Source organism: Megascapheus bottae, chromosome 2, assembly GCF_031878675.1.
Source record: "Megascapheus bottae isolate mThoBot1 chromosome 2, mThoBot2.hap1, whole genome shotgun sequence".
In the NCBI taxonomy this organism is placed as follows: Eukaryota; Metazoa; Chordata; class Mammalia; order Rodentia; family Geomyidae; genus Megascapheus; species Megascapheus bottae.
This window is the reverse complement of record NC_143510.1, coordinates 46354536-46374484: the sequence shown is the minus strand read 5'-3', so window position 1 is coordinate 46374484 and position 19949 is coordinate 46354536. Positions and strand designations below refer to the sequence as shown.

The 19949-nt window shown below is 52.4% G+C and overlaps 1 protein-coding gene across 2 annotated transcripts; it reads right to left on the bottom strand.

Moving 5' to 3' along the window:
• Nucleotides 1-404: 404 nt before the first annotated feature.
• Nucleotides 405-12836, bottom strand: Cacnb3 (calcium voltage-gated channel auxiliary subunit beta 3). 2 transcript variants are annotated; one of them, XM_090325090.1, is made up of 13 exons: nucleotides 12736-12836; nucleotides 6013-6135; nucleotides 5692-5814; nucleotides 5183-5298; nucleotides 4826-4890; nucleotides 4594-4613; nucleotides 4304-4384; nucleotides 4096-4154; nucleotides 3852-3961; nucleotides 3135-3286; nucleotides 2810-2905; nucleotides 2543-2695; nucleotides 405-1732 (listed from the first exon to the last, which is right to left on the bottom strand). In XM_090325090.1, exons 1-13 carry the CDS (start codon nucleotides 12775-12777, stop codon nucleotides 1418-1420), a joined length of 1455 nt encoding a protein of 484 aa, XP_090181216.1. In that variant the 5' UTR covers nucleotides 12778-12836; the 3' UTR covers nucleotides 405-1417. The 2 variants fall into 2 exon arrangements, with proteins under 2 accessions (XP_090181216.1, XP_090181224.1); XM_090325098.1 differs by lacking the exon at nucleotides 12736-12836 and adding an exon at nucleotides 9845-10272.
• Between the last annotated feature and the right edge of the window lie 7113 nt (nucleotides 12837-19949).

Here is a 19949-nt window from a genome sequence, read left to right as displayed (position 1 = left end):
GGCATCAAGTGATGGTGAGCTGAGTGCAGCTGAGTTCAGAGGATCATCGACCCTGTTTCTACCCCTACTCCCAACACACACCCCTCTTACTCCCATGTTCTTCGCTATCCAGGGCTAGGCAAGTATGTCACTGAAGACAAGTGCTTGTAAGCATCTCCCAGCCTGAGACAGGGACAATGGAAAACAGACTAAGCTTCTCACCAATTAGGATGTCTCTTCTGTGCTGTCAAATTTCTCTTGATACCAGGGCAAGAAGGGGCTGGTGTATTCTTGAAGTATGAGTCTTGTGGCTCTGTCCTTTTCCCTCTTGTCCTTGGAAAGAGATCAAAATACCACTCTCTACTAGGTTTCGACCACATAGAAAAGCACTTGGCTACCTGATCCAACACAAGAGACACATGAACGACTGTGCATGGTGTTTTATTGGTGATGACAGTGAGGTTGGGGCAGGGTCTTGTGGAACATGCTCTGTAGGTCACACACTAGAGCCATATGGCAGGATAACCAGGTAGGGCCTCTGGGCTGCCCACTGTGTCCTATGTCTCCCCATCTAACCCTAACTTAACAAGCAGCAATATGAGTCAGGGAATAATCTTGAAAACTTATCATTCAGGAGGCATGAAGGGGAAGAACAAATGACAGGATGCAAGGACAAAAGAATGAGAAAGGCAAGGAGGCCCCCAAGCTGTTCCTTCTCCCTTCAAACCCCTGTCTAGGTTGGCTTCTATCTGCCTTCTGGTTTGACCATGCTCCAGGTCCCTTATCCTGTCAGATGCTAAGCTTTCTGGTGGAGTAAGGAGTGCCCTTTCCTCTGAGAGCTGTTGCTGTGAGGTCTTTGGCCTGACCTCACCTGCCTGCTGTTCCAGTCTTGAATATGAGTTTCTGTCCAGAAATGCCCCCAGGTTGGGCTCTGATTGTCTCATTTCTGATGTGTGGCAGTGAGGTGAAGAGAGGCCTGTGTAACCCCTGAGTCCCTTTGACTGTTAGGAGTTGTGCCTGCTCAGGAACCTTCTTTCTTCTTCGGGCCGTGTTGCCCACACCCCTATCCTCTGTTAGGCTGAGGGGATATCCCTTCCCTGAGTCTGGCAGGAAGGCCCCCTGCTAGAGGGATCTTGGCCTGAAGGACTTGCCCAGTGGGGCAACTTCTTGTGCAGGAGGCGAGGAAGGTGCCAGGGGTGCAGAACACAGCTAGTACCTGGAATGGGAGTCTATGGGGGTCACTGTGCCCAGGAGGTGAGGGGCCCCCTGTTTCTCCCAGAACCTTTAGACCACAGGCAGCCCTGGAGCTGGGGCTGGGCAGGGGGTGGTGGGAGCTGAGCCTAGTGGCAGCCTAATGCCAGTCTAACTCCAACCTGCCTGGAGTGGGTGCCCCAGCCAGCTGTGCCTATGCCTGCTAGGGTACGGCAGCAGGAGGCTGTCAGTAGCTATCCTTGGGCCAAGGCCGATTGCGTTGCCAGTTCCGGTCATTGTGGTTGTGCTCCGAGTCTTGGGCTAGGAGCCGGTCCTGGGGGTCGTGCCCATTAGCACTGGGCAGCCCCGAGGTGTGTTGGCGGTGAGGCTGGTACAGGTCCCGGTAGGCATCTGCATAGTCCTCTTCCAGGTGGCGGGAGCTACGCTGTGAAGATCCCGTCCAGGCCTGGCGGGAGCTCTCGCTGGCTTCATCTGAGGGCATCAAGCTGTCCCGTTCCAGGGGTGAGTGCTCCTCGCCTCGCTCCCCCAGCAACTGCTGGTTCTGGAGACCACAAAACAATGCAAAGTGAAGCATAATTCCCTCCCACCTCTAGTAGGATAGGGAGTCTTCCTCCTCCATTCAGTTCTCAGATACAGGAATTAATGCATGCTAGGCATTCTTCCAGGTCAGGTATAGATGACTGGAAGTCTTTTTGTGTTGTTATTTTTGGTGCCGATACAGTACTAGGGCTTGAATTCAGGGGCTTGGGCACAGTTACTTAGCTTTTTTGTTTTTGCTCAAGAGTGGCACTCTTCCACTTGAGCCACAGTTCCACTTCTGACTTTTTGCTGATTAATTAGAAATAAAATAAGACTTTCATGTCCTTTTCTGCCCAGACTGGCTTTGAACCACTATTATTATTATTATTTTTTTGCCAGTCCTGGGGTTTGAACTTGGTCTGGGCACTGTCCTTGAGCTTTCTCAAGGCTAGTACTCTACCACTTGAGCCACAGCACCATTTCCGGCTTTTTCTATATATGTGGTATCAAGGAATCAAACCCATGGCTTCATGTACACTAGGCAAGCACTGTAACACTAGGCCATGCTCCTAGCCCCTGAACCATGATCTTCAGATCTCAAGCTCCCGAACAGCTAGTCTTTCTATTCTATTCTATTCTAACATCTAGCTAGAAATTAAGGTTTTGACTCCTGCAAATTCAGGTTCTACCTGAGAAGAATTTGCAGATGTTTCTCTTGACCCTTAGAAAACCTAATCTCTTGATTACCCATCTTACTGATTTACTGTCTCCCACCAGAAATTTCTGTGTGCACTAGGTTGGTACCACAGAACTGGAATAGCTGAAGTAGTACCTGAAGTCCTGGGATGGCACTTGGAGGACCCAGAAGTCCAGGGCCAGGGGGGGCTGGGTGGTGGGTAGCCCTCCAGTAAACCTCTAGGTACTCAGCCAGGTGTTCACAGGCATCTTCCAATTGGTTCTCATCCAGAATCACATCAAATGACTCCTGAGGAGGGAGTGGGGGAAATGGAATTCCATTTCAATAGTAGCCCCTCCCCATCTTTACCTCTCCTATGCTCTGGAAGTGTGGGCAGAGGGAGCAGCTGGCTTGGGTACTCACAGGTGGGCACTGAACCAGCTTATCATAGGCCATCATTTGGACAGTCAAGTGCTTCATCTGTGACTTTCCCCGGGAACGGATGAGCCGCTGGAGTACCTGAGGTGGGAGGGAGACAAGTCATAACAAGGTAAGCGTATTGGAAAGAGCTAGCTAGGCCTGGAAAGGACTGGCTATGTCTTTTATTGGTGATAAAGAATCGGTAGCTGATAAGGACCCAGAATGGTGTTAAGGGGCAACAGGAAAAGGGAGCTTAGGTGCCCAAGGCTGGGCCCAAGCAGACATAAAGCAGCTCTGTGGGCCTTCCCCTTTGTCCCTGCTGTCTTACCTTGGGTGAGGACACTTTGACAAAGACAATGATTGGGGCCAATGAAGTCTTGGCCAGCTGTGCTGGGTGGTTGATTGTGTCAGCATCCAACACCACTAGCTGTAAGGATTTGGCCAGTTCGAATATGCGCTCAATCTCACTCTGTACTTCAGCTAAGAAGGAAAAGAAACACTGCTTATCAGGGCCTTCATTCCCTGTCTCTCCCCCTGCCTATTTTTTATCTTTATTTATTTATTTATTTATTTATTTATTTATTTATTTATTTATTTATTTATTTATTGTGGTCCTGGTCCTGGGGCTTGAACTCAGGGCCTAGACATTGTTCCAAAGGTTTGTTTTGTTCAATGCTAGTTTTCTACCATTTGAACCATAGCTCCACTTCTGGCTTTTCTTGGTGCTTAATTAGAGATAAGAGTCTCATACACTTTTCCTGCCTGGGCTAGCTTCAAACCAGGATCCTCAGATCTCAGCCTCCTGATTAGCTAGGATTCTAGATGTGAGTCACTAGCGCTCAGCACTCTTTGGATTTTGAGGGCTCCCACATGCTGGTCAGAAAGGGCCTGGAGGCCTAGGCAGGCAGAGGACTGGGGAAATGAATGGTGGGAAGGGGCAGGTACAGCAGATGGACAAAAATAACAAGGAGCCAGAGAAAGAGGAAAAGGTAGTTTTTCACTACCACCACGTGAGCAGAGAAAGAGAAGACAGGGGACTTCTCACCAATGCTGGAGCGGGCAGAGGAGCGCTCGATGATGGTCCTCTTGCCAGGATTGTTAAGCACAGACCGCTTTGCCAGCGAGAGGTCAGCTGTGACACGGGTGATGGAGATCCTGAGGGTGGGTTGAAGAACCACAGCTGGCTTTTAACCTAAAGCTTCAGCCTTACCCAGTGATGTAAGTTTCCCTTTAGACGTGCTATGGGGATGGGGATGAAGGCAATTATCTCCTAGGCCAGGCCAGCTTACCTGCCATCAAACCTATGTTTGAGGAAGTCAAAGAGGGCCTTCTGCATCATATCTGTGACCTGGGAAGAAAGCGCGCAGCACTGACAGAGGGCACTCCTGGAGTGGGGCATCACACCATGACTGAGTCTACCCTTTCCACACGTCCCCTAGAGAATATCCACTGTCCCCAAAGCCTTTCTAAGACAGGCTTGGGTCAGAGATCTCTCACCTCATAACCTTTCAGAGAGGGTCCCACCAACACCACAGGCCGCATGGAGGGCACCACATCATATGGGGGCACATGTTCTGCCTACAGAATGGACAGGAAGTTGGACAAAATTATAGCCCTGGTGTCCACCTTATGCCTGACTGCTAGGAGGACAGAGCCAGGAGTTCCAGGCTCCTCCCCTCTGTTTTGCCCCTAAAACAATGAATTTCTACCCAGAAATTTATCCCCAGAGCCATGAGCAAGATCTCCCCCAGCCCCACGCTCCATCCCAGATCCCTTCCCTGACTCACCTGCTTTTGCTTCTGCTTGGCTTTTTTGGAAAAGGAAATAAAAGGTTAAAGTGGGTGAAGGGAAAGGGCCCTGGGGCATGGTTATCCCTCCCCCAGGGGAGATACTGGGCTTTCCAGACTCCCTTTATCCTTCCACCAGCCCCTTCCCACACAACTCACTATGGGGGGGGGAACCCCCTGACCCTGTGTCTAGTACCCATCTACTCAAGCAGGCAGGTTTGGGGCAAGCTACCTAGGGATGGAGGAGGGGACCTTCGGTTGCCAATGTCACTCAGACTGGAAGGGTTCCCTGATCTCCTGAGACAAGAAAGAGAGGGAGGAGGAAGGGAAGGAGGGGAGAGGGAGGAGAGAAGGAAAAGAGAAGACTTATGAATGCACCTGTGTAGGTTCTAGACATTATTTAATAATCATGTGCAAATTTCAGTCTACCTCTATGAGAGTACGTGTGCTACCTGTGCCTGTGGACTTGTAGATGTTGTGTGATGGAGAAATTGTGGCTGTGTCTTTGTGGGGAGGGATGTGTCTACAGGGTGACAGATGTATACTGTGGATCAGCTACATGTGTACTGAATCGCAGCCCTGTGCTTACCTGGCCTTCTGCTCCTGTTTGAGGCGGATGCTCTCCAGACGCTGGGGGCTGGGGATGAAGGCAATATCTCCACCCTCTTTCACTAGCCGCCCGATCCACCAGTCATTGCTGTATTTCTGGGGGTGGGGTGGAGGAGGAAGGGACAGTGAGAGGAGCCAGCCTAGGCCTCTGCCTGGCTTTTCTATGTGAAGGAGCCAGGGAAGGCTTCAGGAAACGTGTCTGAAGAACTCAGTACCAGGAGTGGTCGGCAGAAGATATCAGAGAGAAGGGCAGCCATGTTTCAAAGTGTGGCATTCTAGTGGTCACAGAGGACCTCAGAGGCAGCCACTTTCATTGGACCAAATCGGGTCTCAGGACCTTAGATGGGCAGGTCAGATCTTGGACATGAAGGATGGACAGGTATGAATATAGGTTAAGAGTGGACAGAGAACGGAAGTAACTGGCACTACAATTGGGAAGAGGACTAGAAAGGTGGTAGAGGCCACAGAGGGAAGGGGAGCGCAAATCACCTCTTTAATATGCAGAAAATCTTTGGCTTCAAAGTTGACTCCTGAGCCTTGGACTGGGCATTCCTCGTCCAATACACCACAGTAGCTGACATTGGTCCTCACAGCAAATGCCACAGGTTTGTGCTAGAGAATGTGGTCATCATTCACCTCAGGGGATCCCTTTCTGGCTTCAGCACCCCATCAAGGAAGATGAAGGCCCCAGTGGAGAAGGGTATCAGGCAGAGCCTCTGTCAAACACATTCAACTACACTCGAGACATTGTGCCATTCACCCCAGGGACCTAGGACCCAGTACAGGTGTCTACCTGCCCAGAACATATACCTTGGCCCTCTCTAGCTGCTGCTGAGCCTGGCTCTCCACCTCCCGCCGGGCACTCTCCCGGTCCTCCTCCAGGGAGACGTCTGAATCTAGAGATGGACGACTGGTGTAGGAGTCAGCTGAACCCTGGGATGAGAAAGAGCAAGTCGTGACCTCTGGGTGCAGGTATAAGTCATCACTGAGATGATACTATTCTAGTACCTTGTTATACCCAGCTTTCCCCTCACTTAGAAAGTGGTTGGACTCTCGATACTTAGTCCTGTCTCAGAGACAGGCACAATCCATGTATATGAACATCAGGGCCCCTTCCTCAGGCCTATTAAGTCTGAAGCCTTGAAGAGAGAAAGCCTCAACCTCTCCCTCCCCTTCCTCCCTTCCACCCTATGCCCTGAGGAAGAGGGAAGAGGGCTATACTGGAAACGATCTATTGAAGATGACTGTGAATCTAAACTGTCTGGACATTATCCCTTTAAGATGCCTGGCAGGAATGTAAGCAGTCAGCAAATCACTGGTCTTGGCACATCACTGATTTTTTTTTCCTGGTCCTTGGCACTGACTCTGAGCTTTTGTGCCTCTACCATTCCAGCCACAGCTCTACTTCCATTTTTTTGTGTTTAATTGAGATAAGAGTGCCACTAACTTTTCTGCCTGGGCTGGTTCTGAACAGTTCTCAAATCTCAGCCTCCTAAGTAGCTAAGATTACAGGCATATAATGCCTGGCTTTCTGACAAGGTTTTGAAGGCTTCCAGATGATGAGCTCTTGCCCTTGTTGGGTGAAGACTGACCCCAGGGCTGTCAACTCCTGGAAAATGCCTTCTCTTTAGTCTCCCTACTACTAAATTTCTCCCCTCCCACTCCTGCTGGGGCAACTGACCATGTGTGAACAGCAAGTAAGACAGAATGGGAGAACAACATAAAGCCAGAGGTGAGGCTGGGCCACACCTACCACTTGGCCTACATTTCTCCACCCCTTTTTGGAGTCCAGGGAATATGGAGTCAGAGGGAGTATGTGCTGGTGCTAGGCAACCCAGCTGAGATGCAAGACCTTGAGGAGGCGGGGAAGGGTGGAGGAGCAATGAGAAGGAGAGCCCCTGAGTCTTGTCCAAAGGAAGGACTTGGGGGTAGTAAGGGTATATGTGAAGGTTTGCAGAGTTTTGTCTTCAGGGCCATACGACAGATGCCCAAGTGAGTAAGGACAGTTAGATTTTGAGATAATGGCTAAAAATGATGCCCATCCTTCCTCTCATTCTAGGGATAAAGGAATCTTACATCATCTGTCTTTTCTCCTCCTTATCTGCAGATACCTGAAAGGATACTTCTTACAATTCTGAGATGTCAGCAACAGAGAGACAGCAGGAGTTCTGATAAAGGGTTCTGATTAAGTATGTGTAGAAGAGGCTCTAGAATATTCTCAGGTTAAAGATTATTCCCACTAGCATGATCACCCAGAAGATAGCCAAGGCCAGACACTCAGTGGAGAAAGTAGAACCCACTGTGTCCTCTGTCCCAACTCTATCTTGTTCAAAAGCCCTGGCTGGCTTAGTGTAGTAGTCCAAAAGCATGATGACAGCACAGGGGGAGAGTGGTTCCATTTTACAGCAGACAGCCTGCTGTTCTCCATCCCTCCTGAGACTAGAACTGGCAGTAGGACAGTGAGGATAAGCCCCAGAAAACAAACAAACAAAAAAACAACAAAAGAGCAACCTTTGCACAGGGTAAACGACCTTGGTCTCAGGGGTCTTAGGATATAAATGCTACCTTCACCATGGCTGGCTAAGTGGACAAAAGTCAGCAGGTCAGGAGGCAGAAGGCGAGGTAGAAATGGCCGCACATGGAGTATATATATCAGATACCTCCTAACCGCCCAGAGCGGTATGGGAGAGGTGGCCAGCCTCAGCTGTCCAGGCTCTCAGATTAATTTAGTCATCTTAATGTTCCTATTCGGAGGAGGAAGTATCTGGGTTAGGTGACCTCTCACCCTAGGAAGGGAATGACAGGCTATCTTCCCTAAATATTTAATGAGTTGTGTTTGGAATGGAATTGAGCATCCAGATTCTGAAGTCCTCAGGGCTAACCCATCTTGATCCTACTCTGCTTATATTACTCCAGGAGGCCAAAGGTACAGTGATGAGTACACGCTGGGGGTCTTACCTTCCCCACCCCTTGCTCTGCCCAAACAGCCAGAGGCTCAGTACTTGGGAGCTGCCAGAGTTGGCACAGTGCCCTGGTGGTGCCCCTTGCTTGGTGAGTGTGTGGGCAGGCTGCAGCTCCTCTTGCCTGGCACGGGGGAAGATGAGCCGGTGGATTTATTTAGAGCCTGATTTCCCTCCTACTGCTTCAGAGGGGGGCCTCAGGGAGAGCAAGGAGCCAGGCAAGAGGAAGGGAAGGGGGGAGGGCGGTGATCCAGAAACTAGACAGCAATCTGGAGGGAGCACAGGGTCAGCAGACTGCCCTCAAACACCAGCCATGTGTCAGTCTTTTTCCATGCGACAGCACTTGCCTTCAGGGGGTGGTAAGAACCTTCTAGGGCCCTGTAGCCCCACAAAGAGGTTTGTTCTCAAGCTCACCTTGGCACCCTGGGCTACACCAGCTGTCCCTTCAACTGTCAGAAAGAGGTGTCCACCAGAGCCTTGAAAAATCATCTGCTCTAAGCGGAAATGTAATTAGCCCTAGAGGTTCCATGGAAAATTGGGCCTTGAAGAAGCCCCATCCCAGAAAGGACTGACAGCTGCTTATTCTTCAAGCCAGCAACTCATCCATCCTCAGGTCTGGTAGTGGTGCAAACCTGACCCAGTGTTCAATCGGGTCCAGTGTGCCCCACCCTCCTCCACACCTAGCAACCTGACCATGCCATGGAGAGGGCCTTTCCTATGAAGGCCTTCTTTTGGGACATGGAAAGAAGGTTGGCTAGCTTTGAGGGGCTACAAAGCTGCTCCTCATTCCTACCCCATCTTTCCAAGCATTCTCTCTGCTTTCTGAGCTCCGGGAATCACTGCCTAATGAGCTGATTTGTCTCAGTGGGTCAGGAGATAAAAGCAGAGGAGAATTAAATATTTATCGGTTGCCTGGTTTTCTGAGCAAAGAGCTTCCTCTCCATCCCCAGGCCTTCGGCTCTCCTGGCCTCACCTCCAAGGCATTCCACGCTGAGCCGGAGCTCAGGAGGCAGGGCGCTCTAAGCCAGCCTCTGCAGGGGACTGGGGAAATGGACCAGGCTGGGTCAGCTGCCCCCCCCCCCGCCCCCCATGTGCTGGGAGAGAGAAACTGGGCTACAGGGAAGATGAGGAGAGAAGACAATGCCCAGAGAAGGAAGGTAACGGGGACTGATGCAGCTCCTCAAGTTTTATGACTCTACCTGAGGAGGCTGGTACCCAGACTCTTCGGATGTTCTCCCAGCTTCCTCGTCTGTCATTTAGTTGAGGCACAGGTCTAGAGTGTTCCCCTTCCCCCTTCTCGGAGAAGCCCAAGCTTCTCTAACTGTTGTGTCCAGATCTCATACACCCAGAATTTGGAACTCCAGACCTGGCTTGTTCCCTCTTTAAACCTGGGTGCCAAGGGCCTCCAGACCTTCCTCCTGCCCCTTCTGTCTTGGACTTCGGGGCCACCTGCTCGAGCCTTTTGGCGCTACCCCCTCTGTGCGCACCGGATGTTACAGATCTGGGGTACCGGGGAGCCCTTGGTATGAAAACCCACCTCCCCACTTTCCTACAGCCTACTCTCCTTACGCACCTGGCCCCGACACCCGAAGTCTTGAGTTGGGGGTAGGGTTAAAGGGAGAGGAGGTGTCACCCCAAACTCCCCCGTCCCCCCCCCCCGTCCTCTCCCCGTGGGCACTCACCGCCTCCGAGTCCTCAAACCCGGGAACGTAGGAGTCGTCATACATGGGGGAGTCCGGGTGGGGGGGTAAGCGAGCGGCGCCGGTGGGGGGCGGGAGCGGCCCCGAGGCAGGGGCGAGGACAGCGGGCCGCGCCCGAGACGCCGCCGAAGCCCCGCAGCCCTGCGGGCGGCGGCGGGGAGCGAGAGAGCGCGAAGGAGCGCGAGCGAGCCGCGAGGACCAGCTGCTCGCAGCTCGGATCACCGCTCCCCCTCCCCCCCGCCGGTCCCACCCCGAGGCGGCTGAGGAATCTGGCGCCGGCTCCCACAACAATAGTGCCCGCCCACCTGGCCCCCCTCCCGGGAAGACGCGGGTGGCGGGGGCACCGCGGGGAGGGGTCCGCGGAGGGGGCGGGCGCCCGGAGAGAGGAAAGTGGGTCCTCCGCCCCCAGCACCTCCGGGGCCCGGGCGGCGGGGGAGGGCGCGAGGAGAGGCTGCGGGCGGGGCGGATCCGGGCAGGGAGGAGGCGGGGCGAGCCGAGATGCGGAGACCCAGACGCCTGCTCGGCAACCCAGGAACTACTCCGCCGGGAAACAAAGGGCTGGCGCGGGGGAAGGGAGGGGGCGCGGGGCCCGGGAGGCCGGGGAGCCGACGGACTGGGGGGGGGGGGAGAGAGGGGGGTCGTGGGAAGCGGGATCTCCGATCTCCCCGATCGGCCACAGGAGAGGATGCTGGTGATGGGGAAAGCTGGCCGGAAAGAAAGGATCAAATGAGATCCAGGCTCCGCGCGGAGAGGCAGGAAAATGGAGAGCCAGCGCAGGGAGACCGAATCGGCTGGAGGGGTGGGAGTGGCGGGCGGGCGGCGAGCGGAAGGGGTCCAGGTGAGAGGGCGTGTCTGCACCCGCCGTCCACGAGACTCCAAACGCAGTCCCCTCCCGCCGAGAATACTTGGGGAGGGGGCCAGGGAATGACGACCCCAGGCCGATGTCGCGGAAGCAACCCCCTACCCCAAGCGTAAGCCCAGCCCTCTCGTTCCGAGCACAGGGCGGCGTCGCTCGACTGGACCGAACGGGGGAAGCTGAGCTGGGGAGGCCTCCTCGCACCTGTTGCGCCGGCAGATTTTTTTTTTTTCATCCTGGTTGAGCCAGGATGGAGGTTCCCTTTCTCATTTCCCTGCCAAGGATTGTGCCAGACATTGCCAAGACATCCGTGGGAATTGGGGTGGGGAGGAAGGGGCTGTTTTAGGTGAGCATAAAGAGAGGAGGGAAACCCGAGGATGGGGTAAGTTGTGGGTAGGACCCTGGCACCCTAGAGAGGTAGGAAGGGGTGGGATGCAGAGTATCATCCGGCGGCCACTCGAAGGACTACTGAGATTTGACAGGACAGGCCAGTAAACTTGGAAGAGTCTTTCTCAAGGATCTGTCCATTTGCACCCCCTCCTTTTCTCACCTGCTGAACATAACTGCCCCTTTGAATTGTGACCACCCACTTGGGCACCCCACGAGGAGAATGTTGAAACAGACATGGATTGGACTTAAAGCATACTCTCTAGTCTGAGCTCTTGTCCCTGAGCCCAGTCCCCTTTTCATTCCCGATTCCTCACACCTAGGAAAATCACTTCAGGAATCTGGTCATCCCTTTATCTTTCTGGGCTAGCGGGAAATCAGACACTCGGGAGGATTTCATAAGCTGTATAGTAGAAGGCACAGCTGGCTTCCCACCTGTGTCTCCTCTTTTGAGTTTTCTTGGCTAGAAAAAAAGAAGAATCCTCATCTTAACATGGTCTCTACTCTGCCTCTTCCTGCTAGAATCGGCAGACACGTTTTGTCAAAGCCCCTGTGGCTGAGGGTAACACACATGACAAAAGGACCCACCTTTCACAGTTCCTGAATCCTACAGGTTAGGATCCTATTGTTAGTGTATTAGATTCTTCTATATTAGAAATTCCTAGACATTGTCTTCTCTATTTCTCAAAACTCCTTGTATTTTCCCTTTTCATTTCTGTCTCTTGAATTCTTTCTTTCCTTCCAAAGGGTGGGGAGGTGAAAGAATAATATCCTCAAGAGGCTCTTCCCCTGGGCGATGGGTGTAAAGGTTTTCTCCTAACCTTGAGTCTCAGGGGGCATTCTCCCCACCCACAGGAGGGTCCTGGGACTGTGACCGGGAATGTGCCATCAGCAGGCTCTTTCCTCAAATGCCTCATTGTTTCCATCCCCAGTTGGGACAATAGCATCTAAGTCTGCTTCAGAGGCAATTAGGTGCCATGCCAACCACTTCCCAAGAGAGGGATTCCTCATACCTGGGCCCATCCCTTGGGTCCAGCAAGTCTATGGAAGATTTCCTCTCCCCTTCTTACACCCCTGGGTGGCTACCGAACGCTCCAACGCTCCTTTTGTTTCTCATCTCATCTACACCTGCCTACTCAGGTTCTCATGTCAGCCTAATTGTGGGTGCAGGTCATAAAAAGAAAACCCTAAAAGGCCAGGTTTGGGAGTTGGAAGTCTTAGGAGCCTCCAAAATACATGTCATTCACCCTAAGTGCATCAGGAAGCTGGCAGGTCCCAACCCCCAGGTGTTGCATGGGGAATCTTGAGGCAGGGCTAGGGTTTCTGTAACAGGTGGACGTCCCCTAGCCTTCGGCTGCTAGGCTGTCCCTAAGGAACTCAGAGGGCCACCGGTAAAAGAGGGGAGGGGGTGCGCCTGGCAGCCCTCCTCTCTAGTCCCTTTCCAGGCGCCTCAGTCAATTTTCCCCTCCCATTCGGAGGGCTTGGGAGCTGCCGGCTCTAGCGGACCCCTCCTCTCCTAGGTCTCACCTCCCCAGGCTGCAGTCTCCCCCAAAGGCGGGCCCTCTTCTTAGCTTGGAGCAGAGCTCTCCTCCCACCCGCTGGAGATGGAGGGAGGGGTCCCCGCAGTTACCTCGTTCAGCAGGAAGGTTGCACTGGAGTCAGAAAAAGACATAGACCGGGCTAGTGGCCTCTCCCCCTATCCCCGGGCCAGGGGCTCCGAGGCGGGAGCAGGACCCAGCCGGCTGCTCTGCACACCAATCCCGCCTGCACGCCTGGCCTCGCCCCACGCCCGCCCCGCGCCGCCGCCAACTCCCTTCCCTCGCTCCCGGTTCCTCCCTCTTTTCTATTCCCTCCCTCTCTCCCTCCTCCCTCGCTCCCTCTCCCTCTCTCCACCGCCTCCCTCTGCCACTCACGCTCCGTGATCGCCTTTCAGTCCAGCCTCTCTCCACTCCCGTCTCTCCTCTCCACTAGCCCCACTAGCCCATTCTCCCCTCCCCCTCCCTCCCTGCCTCCCTCCCTCTGCCCCGCCCCTCCCTCCTCCCAGGCTTCCTTCACGCGAGCTCCAGAAAGCATCCAAAGCACTGGAGCTCTACCTCGGCAGGTGGAAGGGCAGGGACGTGGGGGTTAGGCGGGAGGCTCTGCGCCTTTCTAGCCCCAGCTTCGCACACCTAACGCCCCGCCGCCCGCGCCCCAGCGGCCGCTGCGAACCCGATCTCAGCCAGAAGGACGCACGTTCCAGTTCGACGCTCTGGTCCCAGCCTCTGGGCTTCGGAGAAGCCACGTTCATCCGTCTCTCCCCGGCCTTAAACCCTGTGGCTCCCGGAGGATCTGTTTGGAGACAGCCTAGCCGGGATGCACCTCGAGCCCAACAAGTCTCTAGAGGCACCCTCTGATCCCAGCTCTGGCTTCAGGGTGGGCTCCGCAAGGGGGAAAGGTCAAAGCCCCGCGCCCCGGGCGCTCCCCGCCCGCCCTGCAGCGCCCCCTGGGCTCGCGGGGCCCGGGCTGCGCACGCCCTCCAGGTGGCGGCGCCCGCCCGGGGTCTGGTTTCCTGCCAGCAGGAGGCGCTGCCCGGGAGGGCTCAGACCCCGCGGGACCCCCGGAGGACCCCCCTTCCCTCCCTCCTCAGAAAGTGCGACCCCGCCTCCACACCCCGGGCTGGGACCCCCGGGGCCCACTCACATCCCTCCCTTGCCCTCCCGGGCTCTCCTGGAGCCCAGGCGGTTTCCTACCTCCATCCTGGTCTCAGGGGGGAGCTCCTGGTCCAGCCAGCCGGGACTGGGCAGCAGGGAGCACAGAGTGGCAGGACGGCTCCTCGGGTCAGTACCCCCCTCCCGCCCCCTCCCGCGGGCACGTCAACCAGGACAAGCCCAAGTTCTGGCGGGGGAAGGGGGGAGCGGGTGTGTAGTCCCTCAGCTTTCTCATCGCCACACTTCAGAGCGGACCAATCTCTCATTGGTCGTTCCAAATCTCCCAACACCCAGGCTGGACCCCCCCTTTTTTCATATTTAAGATTGGGGTTGGGCATGCGGGGAGGAGGAGGTGACCAGACCGTCCAGACAGACAGACAGACAGATGAGAAACCGAATGACCCGGGTCGATGCTTCCTTTTCCAGCCCTTTTTAAGTAAGCCATTTTTTTTAAGGGTCCTAGGGACCCCTTCCCTTAGTCCTCCCCTTCTCCGAGTATATCAGAAGACAATCCTTCTCTGTTCAGCTGCTTCTCTACTCCCATTCCAGAGGGAGCTAAATTAGAAGATAATCGATTATTATCAGCATTATCTGTACCCCTCCCCCAACAGCTGCTCCTTAGGCTGAAATGAACCTACAAAGCCTCCTCTCTCTGTGATCTAGACTGGCTATCCAGGGATCCCCTAATGCATACCCACCCCCAAGTTATTCGGCCTTAACCCTTCAGAGAAGATGAACTGGTGTGTGTGTGTGTGTGTGTGTGTGTGTGTGTGTGTGCGCGCACGTCCGTGTTTGCGTGCAGAATGAATGTGGAGGTGTTCATGTTTTGATTCTGCTTGGGGCCCTAATGGATGGAGCAAAAGCTTTGCCTTTCATTTGGCAGTAAGACCTGGAAGGAAAGAGCCCTCCCTTCTGCCTCCCCTCCCCTGCTGACCACAGCTAATGGACTATCTCCTCTGGGCCCTGGGGCAGCTTGCTTTTCCAGGGGAGAATCAGTTGTCCCTGGCTTCCCCCTTCTTTTCTTCCCTCCCTCCACACTCTCTGCCAGAACCTACCTGCCTTGAGAGTATCTCCATGTCTTTAAGATAGAAATTACCAATTACTTCTCCCTGGCCTATCAGAGGTGAAGGCGGGGGTCAGTTCCTTTCTTCCCTCTTCTTTCTTTTCTTTCCCTTGCTGGCTCCTTCCTTCCTTCTTCCCTCCCTCCCTCCCTCCCTTCCTTCCTTCTTTCCCCTCCCTCCCCCCTCTCTCGCCTCATTTCCACCCTAGCTGCTAGACCATACATTTCTTCCTTATTACACATTCGTTATACGGAGACTAGAAGATTGGAAGCTTTAGAGCTGGAGCTGGGAGTTACTGCCTCTCCCAGGCCATTCTGAGTGAGAGGACCATAGATTCTTTACCCTCTGGGACCTGCTCAGTTTGCATTCCACTTGAAGTCTTTCAGCCGGTCTTTCTCTGGCTCTGACCTCTAAGTCCTGGGGCTTGAACTCAGGACCTGGGCACTGTCCTTGGACACCTTTTTGCTCAAGGCTAGTGCTCTTCCATTTGAGCACCACCGCCAGCTTTTTCTGAGTACGTAGTACCAAGGAACCGAACTCAGGGCTTCGTGTGTGCTAGGCAAACACTCTACCACTAGGCTATGCTCCTGTGTCTGGGTCCAGCTTATCTTATTCCCTGACCTCCCAGACTTCAGGTTGCCAGGATGTTGGGTAGGGTCCCTGCTGGCCCTTCTGCCTAGAAGCAGGTGTGCACTAGGGGTTTACCCTGGTGGTGGAGACCTGGCTTTCAATCTTACCTCCCGGCATGGTATAACCAGATACAACTCTGCCTAGTGACTGGTGCTTGAAAATCTGTGCACCACTATGTCCATTGCTTTGTATTTATTCTACCACACTGAACAAAACGTGCCTGATCTTTCTCTTTGGAGAAAATTCTGGAGAACTAGCTTCCACAGGGAATCCCCATGGCCATCTCCAGATATTACTCTGAGGAAGATCCTCCCAGTCAGTCTTTTCCTGGGCTCTGCTTCTGGGCTTATGATGTTATTTGATGCTTTGAGGTGCTTTCAGGCTCCATTCCCTGATGCAGCATTTGCTATAAATATGTTTGAAGAGTTTCTTGCTGACATTGCCCAGAAAGATTGCACCTTCCTTCCTGCAAGCAGGCCTCTGGGGACAGAGAAGGAGAGAGAAAAGAGAGAGAAAGAGAGGTGAGATATAACTTCAAGACCCAACCCCTTGTCTACTCTGGAGCAGGCAGACAGTATGATTGTTCTGTGCATTTAGGGGGTGAAGGGGTCCTCCTCTTAACTGAGGAGAGTGAGGAGAGGAAGAGGTGAGCTGGCTAGATGCTTGGCTTTCCTTCTTTCATTGCCCAGAGGCAGACAGCCCAGTATACAGTAGTGCTTGATTTATATTTCTTTCTTTTTGCTATATATTTCCATTTTTTTTTTGCCAGTCCTGGGCTTGAGCTCAGGGCCTGAGCACTGTCCTTGGACTTTCTCAAGGCTAGAGCTCTACCACTTGAGCCTCAGCACCACTTCCGGCTTTTTTTTTTATGTATGTGCTACCAAGGAATCGAACCCGGGTCTTCATGCATGCTAGGCAAGCACTTTAACCACGAGGCAAAACTCCCGGCCCTATTTCCATTTTTTTTTTGTGGTCAGTTGTGGGGCTTGAACTCTGGGCCACGGGCATGCTCTCCCTGAGCTCTTAAGCTCAAGTGCTCTCTACCACTTGAGCCACCGCACCATTTCTAGTTTTTTGGTGGTTAACTGGAGATAAGAGTCTCATGGACTTTCTTGCCCCTGCTGCCTTTGAAGCATGATCTTCGGATCTCAGCCTCCTGAGTAGCTAGGATTACAGGTATAAGTCACCAGTGCCTGGCTGTTTTTTTCTTTTTTTCCTTCCTTTGTCCTTTTTGTAGGCTATCAGTCTCGAAGTCAGGGCCTATGCATACACTGTCCCTGGGCTTTTCCTCTCCAGGCTAGTGTTCTACCACTTTGAGCTACAGGTCCACTTCTGGTTTTCTGGCACTTAATTGGAGATAAGAGTCTCATGAACTTTCCTGCTCATTCTGGCTTTGAACCCCAATCCTGAGATCTCAGCCTCCTAAACAGTTAGTACAGGTGTGAGTCACCAGTGCCTGGCTTGGTTCATATTTCTTTGAGTGTTATTGTTGTTGCCAGTCCTGAAGATTTGTACTCAGGGCCTGAGCACTGTCCTTGGGCTTTCTCAAGGCTAGAGCCCTACCATTTGAGCTACAGAACTACTCTGCCTTTTTCTGTGTATGTGGTACTGAGGAACCGAACCCAAGGCCTTTGTGCATGCTAGGCAAGCACTCTACCACTAGGCCAAACTCCCAGCTTGCTAGTGATTCTAATTACACAGGGTAGATCACAGGAGGAATGGGTCTGAGATAGGAGGAGAATGAATGCTCAGGCTGTCCTCCAGAGTGAGTGAAGGGTGGAGGGGTGGATGGGATAAGGCACCCAAGTAGAGACCTTAGATAGCTGGGAAGGAGAATGGCTTGAATTTTATTGCTTTTTCCTCTGGAGGCAAAGCCTGTTCAATCCAGACTCCGTAACACTTTAGGATTCAAAATCACAGCACTGGGCAAGGGGTCCATTCCAATCCTCCACCTGTACATGTTTACAAGCTTTGTAAACAGCAGAGGTTAGTCAGAGAGGTTGAGGTTGGAGAGATGGCAGTGGGTGTGCATGGTGATCCTAGGAAGAGATTTTTGGAATGTTTGACTCAGATTACAGGCCAAAATGGTGGTGGAGGTTCTATGGAAAAAAGACTTCCTGAAATAGGAGCAGTTCAAACCTACCCCGGAAACTTAGGACAGGGGACAAATGCTCCTTTAGGGAGCCTGGAGGCTCAGAGATGGGGAAGGACAGCTGGAGACTGTGGGAATCTTCTGCATAGATTTCTCCGGCTCATGGCAGTGTGCGGGCTTCGTTATCTCTCTTTGGAACCCTGCTCTCAGCCAGCTGGGAACACTTCTCTGACAAAGATGTCAGCATAGATTTGAGGGTTGGGTATTTGCTCCACCAGTTCCCTTCTTCCCAGCTCCCCTCAACAAGGTTCTGAGCTATGATAGCCACCTCTGGCTCAGAACGAGGCCAAGGTGCCTGCAGCCTCCTGGAGAATGAATTATTGAAGAGGGCATAGAGCTGGCAGTTCACAGCTGCTGCCCCCTGGGCCCAACATTGCCTTTCACTGTTTCTCACTGTTTCAAGTTCCCCCTCCCCCCTAAGGGGGATATTAAGGAGAAGTAGGAAAAAGATAGGGATGGGAAAGTGGGGTGTTGGTCTTGGGGAGAAGCTGGAAAGGACAGAGTGAGCTAATAGGGTTAGCTGCCCATTCTCCCCTATTATAGATAAAGGGAGCTGGCAGCCTGGGACCAGGCTGAGAGACCCTTGGTTCAAGTAGCTGGAAATTTGGACTCCCATAAGCCTCTGGGAAGGGGCCAGGAGTATGGCCTAGTGGTAGAATGCTTGCCTAGCATGCACAAAAACTTGGATTTGATTCCTCAGTACCACATACATAGAAAAAGCCAGAAGTGGTGCTGTGGCTCAAGTGGTAGAGCTCTAGCCTTGAGAAAAGTCCAAGGACAGTGCTCAGGCCCTGAGCTCAAGCCTGGGACTGGCCAAAAATAAAAGACCAAGGGGAAGTTCTAATTCTACCACTTGACATTTCTGGGGAAGTTAATTATTCAGAGCCCCCTTAACTGTTTGTTGTTGTTGTTGGTTATGGGGCTTGAACTCAGGCCTGGGCACTGTTCCCAAGATGTTTTACTCAAGGCTAGTGCACTAGCATTTTTTTTTTGTTTGTTTTTTGTTTGTTTTTTTTGCCAGTCTTGGACTTAAGCTCAGGGCCTGAGGATTGTCCTTGGATTTTTCTCAAGGCTAGAACTCTACCACTTGAGCCTCAGCTTTTTCTGGCTTTTTCTAAGTATGTGGCACGAAGGAATCAAACCCAGGTCTTCGTGCATGCTAGGCAAGCACTCTACCACTAGGCCAAACTCCTGGCCCTGCACTAGCATTTTGAGCTACAGGGCCACTACCAATTTTCTGGTGGTTAATTGGAGATAAGTCTCATGGACTTTCCTGCTGCGGCTGACTTCGAATCATAATTTTCAGATCTTAGCCTCTCAAGTAGCTAGGAATACAGATATGAGCCACTGGCAGCCCCATATTTTTTTGGCCTTCTCTTTTTTGGTCCTGGGGATTGGACTCAAGATATTGTACCTGCTAGGCAAGCACTTTGCCATTTAGCTACATCTCAGCCCATAAATTCCCTTTTTAAAAGGAAAAAGAAGAATACTCCAATTTATGTGAGCATTCAGCAGGAACACTTGCATATTGCAAAGTGTAAATTGGTCTATTAAAATTCTTACTGGGGTGGTAGTAGAAATATCAGAAACCGGAAATAGCACATAGTGGAAAGATCCAGCAGGGAGACAGTGGAGAGGAGGGGTTAGGCCTGTGACTCACCCACCCACAAATGGACTTTAAAGCTCCTTCAAGTGGTGAGATTCAATGACTGGTCAATGGCCACTGTTGGTGGATTCAGATCTGGATCTTGCAATTTTAACTCCTGGGTTCTTCCTATTGGACTACTGGAGACTTTCACAAGCTCAGCAATTGGGACTCCCTCCCAAAACTCCCCCACAGCTAGATGCCACAGTGATTAGAATTTCATTCCTTTGTATTATGCGTGGCCACACCCCTTTCTTCTTCAGGAATAATGCAGTAAGTACATTTCTTAACTTTCCCCAGAGGCAGAATGAATAAGGTTAACAAATATTTGGAATGCAGTTCTTAAAATAATCTTTTGTTACAGAAGCAATGCCTGTGTATTTTTTTAAGTAGAAAATACAAACTGGCAGTAAAAATTAATCAACCATATTGCCAGTCAGATTTTACCACTACTAACATTTTTGGTAGAATTTGTCTGGATTCTTTTTCTTTTATTTAGTGGGATTGCCCTCACCCTCTCCCCCAGTCCTAGATACAGAAGCTAAGGCCTTGAGCATGCAACCTCTGAGCTACATCTCCATTCCCTGTGTGTGTGTGTGTGTGTGTGTGTTGGTCCTGGAGCTTAAACTCTGAACCTGAGCACTGTCTCTGAGCTTTCTTGCTCAAGGC